General features: G+C 40.1%; 1 protein-coding gene across 1 annotated transcript; it reads right to left on the bottom strand.

The window, feature by feature from the left end:
* Window positions 1-8,603: 8,603 nt before the first annotated feature.
* LOC149202346 (uncharacterized) lies at window positions 8,604-9,800 on the bottom strand. The gene has a single exon (XM_089401562.1). The coding sequence runs from the start codon at window positions 9,798-9,800 to the stop codon at window positions 8,604-8,606; it is 1,197 nt and encodes a 398-aa protein (XP_089257688.1).
* Window positions 9,801-10,360: the final 560 nt, after the last annotated feature.

Here is a 10,360-nt window from a genome sequence, read left to right as displayed (position 1 = left end):
ACTTCGAGGCCCTTTCGAGGTCCTTTCCACATGTCTATCAAGGCCCCTTCCACATGGCTATTAGCATGCAACTCTGGTATGGTAAAAGATAGTCGGCGCAGAAGGCTCAAGTAGAAACTAAGGCCACTCGTTCACTATTTCGTCGTCGTTGAATGCTCTATCTTGTACACCTACCATAGCTTGCAATCTAGATGCCATGCTCTGCATTAACAAGATTTGAAGGACAATTTACTGGAATAGCAAGACAACTTAAAGGAGGAACAAGGAGGAACCAGACAACTTGTTGCAGGAGGAGCCAGAGGAACCAAAAAATAAAAAAATCAACTTGTAGGAACAACCAGAGGAACCAAAAAATCGGCCATGTGCATGTGAACCTACAGATAGTTCTTTAAGTGTGGCAGAGGCAGGATAGAATTCAGGTTCTTTCTCTTCCAACCCTACAAAATTGCTATTTCCATTCCTAAATCCCCAAGCGAGTAGAGTAGTTGTTGCAGGCGTAGCTATGCCTTCAACCGATATGCAAGGTACAAAGGCCCCAAATCCTGAACGAAAAGTGCTTAATGGTAAACCATATAAAATCATGTAAAAGATAAAAAAAGAAAACCATTTAAAATTTGTACAAAGAATCGCAGTCCCAAAGGCCGCTTTGCCAATCTTCATGATGCAGTGATATTTTTTCATATTTTTTCAATTTCAGACAGATTTCGTACTAATCTTTTGTGTGTATTTCTATTTCATTTTCCCAGTTATTATGATAATGCATAGTTCAAATAAATTGTCAAAAATAGCTTCGCCGCAAGACGCAATTATCTTTATAATTATCGTTGAAAACGTATTCAAATGGTTACTCACCATTTCGTGTATGCTTGGAGCCTTTTCCACAGCTTGCAAGATGCAATTATCTTTATAATTATCGCTAAAAAGGTATTCAAATGGTTACTCAGAGAAAACACCATCTGCAATAATAAACCAGTAGAGCACTTTATTTTGTGAACTAATAATTGAAATCTCTGAATCAAACACTATATCAATACTAACTACTTATCCTTGGCCTTCCTTGCCTTATAGGTTGTTTGTTAAGCTGCTCTGGTGAGAAAGTATTTCAACTGTCAAACCACATTCAAAAAGAGATGAACAACTCTCTAAATGTCATGCCCTTAAATCTAGTAAAACCCCAACTGCCATTGAGGAATTGAACAGGTGATGAGGAATCGAACAGGTGAAGAAATGGAAGAGAGCATTTATATATACCTGATCTTCTTTGAGAAACAGAGTGATTTTAGTTCCTCTCCCCAGGGGCTCACCGTTCACATATCTTGTGACGGTAAATGACCACCCTTGCAATTGTTCTGAAATTGTTCACCAAGTCTACAGATTCCATTGCATATCATAAGAATTCAAACAGAAAAAACTGCTATAATCTTATCTAAAGATTGAGTATATTTCATTCAAATCATGAGAATCGAATGACTAGAGAACTCACCAGCCTTGGCCACGCCTATTCTATTGTCAATAATAGTGAGGCACTCAACAGTAGGATTCCAAAGCCCTCCATTGCCTAAACCTAGACCAAACACAAAATTCTTTGGATCAGATATCCAAAAACTTGACAGATATCAAAATCCTTAGTGCGCGCACAACTTTAACAGAGCGTATCAATGTGCATAGAAATGGCTTCTTTGAATCTTCTTGTGTGCAGGCGTAACCCTTAATAGCCAATTTAAATGATAGGATTGTTGAAACGAGAAGAGAGAGGTGGTGCTTGGATGTCTCTAGAAGCGTTGGGATAATATCAGGGTTTCTAGAGAGTTTTGTGATGATGCTACAATGAAATTGATCACTCATCAATAGTATTCTGAGGTGATCCTCGCAAATTCATGGTGGCTTCGTTGTTAGACAAATTCATGGTGGCTCTATTGTTCTGCCCTGCGAGCGTAATGATTCAAATGCCCGCCCCTTCCTCAACTTGCCCGACTTCCTGATACTAATTGTTACATCAATGCGTGTAATACATGCAGGTGGGTCCATGGTAGCTGGGTGCACGTGGGTCCATGGTATCTGCATGTCCGAATGGTCGCCATGGGTGCCAAGTGATATTTATTTTTCCCTTAGGCATGGTTTAAGCCCTGCATGCTATGTTATGGAGGAGGTGAGGCATGTGGTGCATGGTCCATGGACATCTTTTTATTTTTATTTTTTTAAGCACTTTATAGACCACCACTCACTTGTGAAACTATATATAGGTATTTTCTTTTAATTTTATGTAATGGAGGTACCTAGAGAAATTCTAGTGAGAAAAATGCAGGAAAAACATTGTCTATTTGATTGCTACATGGGCCATACTAGGTTCATGTGTAATGGTTGCACTAATCAAGTTATTTTCAAGGTCAGTTTTGCATTATGCCCATATGGTTTAAAGGGAAATAATTTACTTCGTATTTATGTTCATATATAGTTTTCTTTAGGGTTTAACAACCCATTAATGTTCCCATAAATGTATTTTGATTTGAATTAAATTCATTCACTTTCATATAATTTACCCAGGAAAAGGGTTTACTCAAAGGCTTGCAGGATTTGATATTGTCATACTTGTATTTTGAATGTTCATGGTGTATGCTTGTCTCAGTGCCGTCTTACAACACACCTATGTTATAAGTTTAAAAAACCCAAAATAGAAGACATGAATGCTTTTGTTATTTATTCTAGCTTTGTGTCAACTGGACACGTGAAAATTGCAACTTAAACAAAATGTTGAAATGTTGAAATTGTTTTCATGTAATCCTAAAAGATTAGAAAATAATCAAAGCTTTTATTAATTTGGCACTTGAATGCCGTCATATCTCACTTTATAGCTGCAAAAGTTCTCGCATGAAATTCGTCTTCCATATCCTCAGTCTCACTCTAAGAAACTCAAAAGAAAGTAGTAAATGCCAGAAAACGAAAGATAAAATCCTTGAATTCCACAGCCAAGATTCTAAACTATATGTCAATTTTACATTTGACTTAATATTGCATTAAAATTTTGTACATAGAATCATAAGCTGGACAATTCTATTATGTTACAGATAGAACGCCTATACTTTCATCTGCAGATCATTTTTGTAGGTGAGATTTTGGATTGATAAGCTCGAGCTTGCATCATCTCCGACAATCTGTAACTTGCTGACCCCCTTTTATTTTTTGAAAGAGTACAAAATTATACTTTTATTTTGAAGGCAAAACATGTTAAACCTTTTGCACTACCTTTTAACATCATGACAGTGAATTGCCCTGTTCTATTTGCAACTTTTGTCCCTGTTCTATTCTATTTGCGGCTTTTGTCCATGTTCTGCTCTATTGGTAGTGACTTGTTGCTTCAAAGCTATATTTCAGCTTGCAACATAGTTTCTGCAACATAAACTTAAAGATTTTCAGGAATTATTAACAGAGAAAGAAGTAAAGGTGATCCTTGAAGAATATTATGTAGATACGAAAGAATTGATAAAGTTTGAAGCTTTTCTCCGGGTGAGTTATTCGCAACTTTATCTTGTAAAAGTTTTTCTGTTGGCGAAGTGCAGTGCTTTGTCGGGGTTGATAAATATTCTTCAAATAACAGAGGTGTGTCGGCCCTTTATCCGTTCAGTTAAATAAGCAAAGTAACCATTTTTGTGTCAGATTTCTTTAATGCTACATGCAAGTTTTGATTATTTTTGAACTTCTGAAAGTTATCAACTTCACACCAGTTGTTCAAGCATTGGTTTCATTACCCACGAGAACAACATGACACTCAAGAAGTTCAATGGTTCTCTTGGCTCCTTAACCCTATGTAGTATAGTAGCAGAACCAGAATCAAAGCCTTCAATCATTGTTAGATTATTCATGACCATGTGAATGGTTAAGCCCGTGCTTGTAATTCCATGCTATACAAGTATTACTGGAACTCGTTGTTTGGCCCTGTACATTGTTTTCCATTAAATTTAAAAGGAGTGAATTTCACTACAACCTGTGCTAAGCAGATCAAAATAGAAGGGGCTTTATGCTTTGTGGTTACATTACTCATCAAAAGATTGTAATCTTCAACCAGAACAAGTGGCTACCATGCAACAAAGATTGTAATCTCCAACGGGAACAAGCAGTGACCATGCAATGTAACAAGTGGTGATCATGCAATGTAACTTCCTTTTCTCTCTATGGAAACGTGCGTTAATCAATACAATATTCTAGAAATTTTAAGATAATGTGTTAACTTTTATAATCTATACATGGAAAATTTGATATTATTTATCATGTTTATTTTTTGGAACGTGACCCATTTAGAAGCCCAAGAAAATTTCAGTTAAGCACAACGTCTTCTTAACTTGGTTACTTTCTCAGAGTTGGAGCATACCCCGATGATGAGGTTTGACACTGAACTATTTCTCAAACCTGTGTCCACATGTCGAGTGGGGAACATCTTAAACTATAGCCGCATATTCTAAATAAAAAAAAACGCAAATCCAAAAATAAACCTAGGCATCTTCCTAATTTGCAGGCTAGGCCAACTGTTTACGAGAGAGCTTATCACATATCAATCGCATAACTCAGAACTATTCCAAAATTATTTATCCCTTTAAATATTCCAAAAATATTTTCCACTTTATCTGCAATGGCGGACAGCATGCCAAGACAAAAGAATATCCACTCATCCAAATCTCAGTGCCACATCAGCATATGAAGTTAAAAAAAATTCAAAGAAGCCGAATGCAAAACTTTATTATTATAATCAGTATTTAAATTCAGTTCCCATGATCAGTGTAAGTCCCTTCCTCTGTGAGGAATATATGGGGAACTATGGAAGATCTGCATCGAGACTCTAAGCCTCCCATTCAATACCTTTAAATATGCTGTGATATATCCATGCCTATTTTTCTGTAGTATTCGGGATCAATTCCCCTGTAATGCCCATATAAGTACAAGTGGAACAAGGAGTGCGCTATTGCTTTATCAATTGATGTTACACCTCAATGTGTGGGTTTCTTGGTCAATTTAGCGGCAACTCATAGAACTTGATTTCCTCAACCCCGGCAGGGACTACCGCTACGACAATGGCTCCCTTGTTATAGATAATCCTGTCTTTTTCTCGAGACACATAAGGAAAACAAAAAGAATGTTAGAAAATTTTACGGGGCATCGCAGTGGAGTCTAGCTCAAATTTCGGTTGCGTCAAAGTTAGTTTCAATTTCGGTATGGTAAGTCTTATGTTTTTTCCGAGGAAAAAAAGCGAACTTTTTTATTAAGAAAATAAAAAAGTTACAAGCACATGAGTTAACATTCCAGCAGCTTCTGTGATCTTGAGACCACCATCAGTCCTCAAGGAGAGAGTCATACTCCCCCTTGAATCATCAAGTCCAACCAAAAAAGAAATAAGCACTTTCTCGCTTACTTTCAGCACTGTATCGTTGCCTACTAAGGACAACTCTGTCAAAAGATTTTTAAAACATGTCAAAATAAAAACATGGGCCTCCTTTTAACACAGGAAAACGACCCACGGATCTGTTTTATATGTGATTGTTTCCAGCAATACATATTCGAAAAAAGGAAATAGTAAACCATCAGAGTTTTCACTTGACCGAAACAAAAAAGTACAGGATATTTGCAAACTGACTATAAATCCAATATCCTGTAACAACTGAAAATTTTAAGATAAAGAAAGAGTGAGGAGGGAGATCTGACACACGGATCTGATCATGCATCTGTTCAGTTATCCTCCACGAATCCACAGCGAGCTGCAAACCCTCTTTAGAAAACCTATCTGCCTCTTCATTCCTGTCCCTGTAAATATGTTCAATGGAGAAAGTATTAAAATGGAGTTTTAAGTTTTGAATCTCTTCCAATAGCGGCCTTAGCATATAATTTTGACTTCTATATTTCCCATTGACCCAGTTTATTACATTCAAAGAATCACCAAAGATCTGAACCGAGAAGATGTTTCTGTTTATTAGCCAGCATAAAAGAAGTTTTAGGGCAGATAGTTCAGCAAAGTTGTTGGTGCCGGGTCCTAATCCCACAGCGGCTTTGAGAGAGTGAGAGGGGCTAATATGAATGACGATTCCAGCACCCACATTGTTGTTTTGGGCTGCCCCGTCAAAGTAGGCCCATGTAATGCCTTCCCTGATTCGCTCTTCCTTTTTGGGGGCTGAGTTCTGTGATTCTTCAGGTTCCGGGATGCTAGACAGAATAGCTGAGCTTTGTATAGCAATCACCTCTGCTGGGGTAAGCTGTTCTCTGAAGATGCTTCTATTTCTAGCAATCTAGATACCCCAACAGATGATGGGGGCGAGATTCCTTAGGTTCCTCTCTGGGTAATGGTTCCACCAATATTCCCAAGCTGAAAGAAAAGTATCCCCCTCCCATCTAACATTCCTCCTTAATAACTTTTGCATTTCTTCCCAAACTTTCCTTGCAAAAGGACAAGCAATGAACAGATGATGAATGGCTTCAGTGTCTGAGAAGCATAAGGGGCACCTACCTCGGCCCTGTTTGAATCTGGATTGTAGAATGTCCCAGGTAGGAATTTTCTTTCTTAAAACACACCAGTAGAATAATCTTGCTTTCTTGGGGCACTTCAATTTTAGTAGAGGTTTAACCCACCATTCTGGGTTAACCCACCCTTTCTTCTTCATTAGGAAGGAGTACCCCGTCTTTGGGGAGTAGGCACCAGATTCAGCATGTGCCCACACCAATTGGTCCGGCCTATCCTAAATTATGACATTTGATCTCTTTAACTCCTGGAGAAAGCTCCGCCACTCATTCCTCCACCTGGGGTCGATTCCTAACTCTTCTTCTGATTTCCATGCTTGGCCCCAGATGGTTGACTGTCCCAAATTTGCAATCTGATTTAGACCATGAATCCCCTTCGAGTCAAGGTGAGCATTCAGTTCAGGAGAAAGAGCGAAAGATTCGTTGCATCCCACCCAAGGGTCTCTTCCAATCCTTACATTTTCACCGTTTCCTACCTGCCAAGCCAGACCCTGTTCGATAACCTTGAAAGCCTCTACAGTGGCTTTCCAGATCACAGAGAAGTTCCTGCCTTTCTTGTTTGGGTTCCTTATCCAATCTTCTAGGGGCATGGGATCTATATATTTTCGTTTTACTACTCTGGTCCATAGATTCTCAGAAGTGATTAAACGCCAACCGGATTTTGCTGCTAAGGAGATGCTGAAATCAAAGAGATTTTTAATGCCCCATCCACCCCAGTCTTTTGGCCTTGCAATTTTGTCCCATGCCACCCAAGGAAGCACTGAGTCCTCCTTTGACCCTGACCAAAGGAATCTGCTGCATAGTTGTTTAATCTTGTGAAGGATGCCTTTTGGGATCCATGTCAAGGCTGCCCAGAACACTGGCATGGCCTGAAGGACTGAGTTCACCAGGGTCAACCTGCCTGCCCGAGATAACCACTTGAAACTCCAATGGGAAATTCTTTGTTCAATTTTTGCCACCAGCCAGTTCCAGTCCTGCTTTCTATATGCTTGGGGTTTTAACCAAAAGCCAAGATATTTGAAAGGATTCTCCATCTTACAGGCCTCGAAGGGTAAGTGAGATAAAATCATGAGTTCCTCCTGTCTGTTGAAGCCCTCCAAAATTAGCTGGGACTTTCTGGAATTTATTTGAAGGCCTGTTGCTTTCAAGAACAGATCAAGAATACTTTTAAGTTCTTTGATTTCATTTAAACTCCCATTTGTAAATAATAAAATATCATCTACAAAAAGGAGATGGGTAATGAACAGATTTACAGCAACTTCCAAACCTTTTACCAAACCTGATCTTTTAGCATTGGATATCAGTCTGCTGAGACCCTCAGCAGCTAGGAGAAAGAGCAGTGGAGAAAGGGGACATCCTTGCCTCAAACCCCTTTGACCTCTGAAGAATTGGGAGGCAGCCCCGTTTATTAAAACTGCGAAACTTGCATTTGAGATACACCCCATGATCCAGCTTATGAATTCCACCTTGAAACCCAGGTGAGTCAGCAACATCCTGAGATAAGTCCAGCTGATTCTGTCATAAGCTTTTGACAGATCAATTTTTAGCACAGCCCCTTTTAATTTTGAATTTCTGATGCTATGGATGGTTTCCTGTGCCACCCCTATAGCTTCGTGGATTTGTCTACCGTCTAAAAAACCAAATTGTTCCAGTGAGATGCAATTTGAGAGGATCGGTTTCAGGCGAACTGCAATGGTTTTTGCAATAATTTTGTATATGCAGTTGCACAGAGAAATTGGCCTAAAGTCCTCGAAGGTTTTCGGGGCCTCCTTTTTAGGAATGAGAGCAATGAAAGTTGCATTGAAAGGGGAATAAACCTCACCTTTTCTCCTTGATTCATCCACCACTTCAGTTAGTTCTTCCCCGATCAGCTCAAAAAAGTGAGTGAAGAGTTCCACTGTCTAGCCATCCGGCCCTGGACTTTTATCTTTTGCCATAGATTTTACAATACTTTCTACTTCCTCTTTTGTCACCTCTCGAAAAAGATCTTCAGCCTCCTCTCCCTCCACAAATCGAGGAAATGATTGAGTTGTTCTAATAATTTTAGCTAAAGAAACTCCTCCTGGGTCTGAGAACAAAGAATGAAAATGATTCTTCCCCAAATTTTACAAAGCCTCAAAAGACGAGGCTTCTCTGCCCTCAGGATCCTTTAGCTTCCAGATTGTATTTGCATTTTTCCAGCCTTTTGCATAGTTGTGGAAAAATTTTGTGTTTTCGTCCCCTGCGCTCAACCAAATTGCCCTGCTCTTGAGCCTCCATTCTTCCTCTTTGTCCAATAAGATTTTTGCTCTCGATTTCTCAAGTGTCACAATCCTTTCTTTTGACTCCTGTGTAGCGTATGCATCCGCCTCAGGAGCTTCTAGAGCTCGGAGCTCATCATCTATTTTATTCAAGGCCCCATTTTGCTTTTTCCTTCTTTCAGAAGCCCATTCTACAGTTGCTTTCTTTAGTCTTTTAAGATTTTCCATGAAGAGGGCTCCTTTATTTCCTGAAGAGTCTCTTCCCATGTGTCTCCAAGTATTCCTGAACAGCTGGTTAAAAGATTCTTCTTGCAACCAAGAAGCATTGAATTTGAAAGGAGCTGCAGGTTTAGGGGGAGGCTTGGAAAGTTCTAAGAGGATGGGGAAGTGATCAGAATTCCCCCCTTCACCCACCCATTGCCTGAACATTGGAATATTGGAAGCCATCAAGTCACTGATGAGGAAGCGGTCCAGCCTTTTTGCTATCCTCTCCTCCCCAGTTCTCCTATTCCTCCAAGTAGGCTTGGCCTTTATAATGTTTACATCTATCAGCTTGTGGGATAGGAGTAATTGAGCAAAAAAATCTGATAGGGGATCAATTCTGGCCGAGGGACCCCAAGCCTCCGCAATCCCTAAGGAGAAATTTAAATCACCTCCTATTATCAGATTTTTCCCCTTCAACAAATCTTTGGACATGAGCGCGTTCCAGAAAGCAGCCCTTGCCTGACAGGGTCCATAAACATTTACTATCAAGAAAGAGAAATCGAAGTCAGGGTAAATAACCTCCATGCCCAGCACATTGGGCATTCCCCAATGGCTCAAAATTTTCAATCTGCCATCCCTGCAACCGATGGCAAGACCACCCGAGTGGCCTTCTGCATCAAGGGCTACAAAAGACCACCCCGGGAGGAAAGAACTGAGGACAGGTTCAATTTCTACAGCCCTTCCCAGAGTTTCTTGGAGAAAGACCAGATCCGGGTTATAGCGAGAGATTAGTTCCTTCAATGCCAGTTTTTTGGGTTTACTGGTTAAACCCCTGCAGTTCCATGATAAACAGATCATTTTATAACTGCCTCAGGGGGTTTTGCTGCTCTAAGCGCCCCAGGAATCACCATTTGCTTGCCGTCAGCCACATCAAGTTTTGCTTTGACTTGGGCTTTGGACAAATCTGACTTTCTTCCTCTGCCCTTTTTATGAGAGATTTTAGACGAAGAAGGACCCAAACCACCCACAGGATCCCCCAAATCAGGGGAGGGATCAGACTTTTTGCTAAGGGATCTAAGATTATATGTGCGGGCGGGGGTGGAACCACCTGAGACCGGGTTTTCTAAGGAAACGACTTCACGGTTCAGATCAATGGAGGGAATAGCAGCAGTTAATTGTTCAATGTTTGTATAGACATCTTTGCATTTAGAAGCCAGAGGAGAATCCATAGAAGAGTGGACAATATTTGATTCAGGAAAAACGACAGAGTTTAAAGGGTCTGATTGCTTACCGGAGGGTATATTAGCAATGGCCTCAGAGATCCCCACAGGAGTCTTTATGGAACCGCTCTGATCTTCGGCTGCTTTGATCGGGTCCCCTTCAGTCTGAGGCAAAGCTTCATCCTCCTAGGATTGAAC

The sequence above is a fragment of the Pinus tabuliformis genome, chromosome 2_1, assembly GCF_031772625.1.
Source record: "Pinus tabuliformis cultivar Carrire ecotype Pingquan chromosome 2_1, CPIR1, whole genome shotgun sequence".
Lineage (NCBI taxonomy): Eukaryota > Viridiplantae > Streptophyta > Pinopsida > Pinales > Pinaceae > Pinus > Pinus tabuliformis.
The sequence above is the reverse complement of the archived record's forward strand: the minus strand, read 5'-3'. Positions and strand labels throughout refer to the sequence as shown.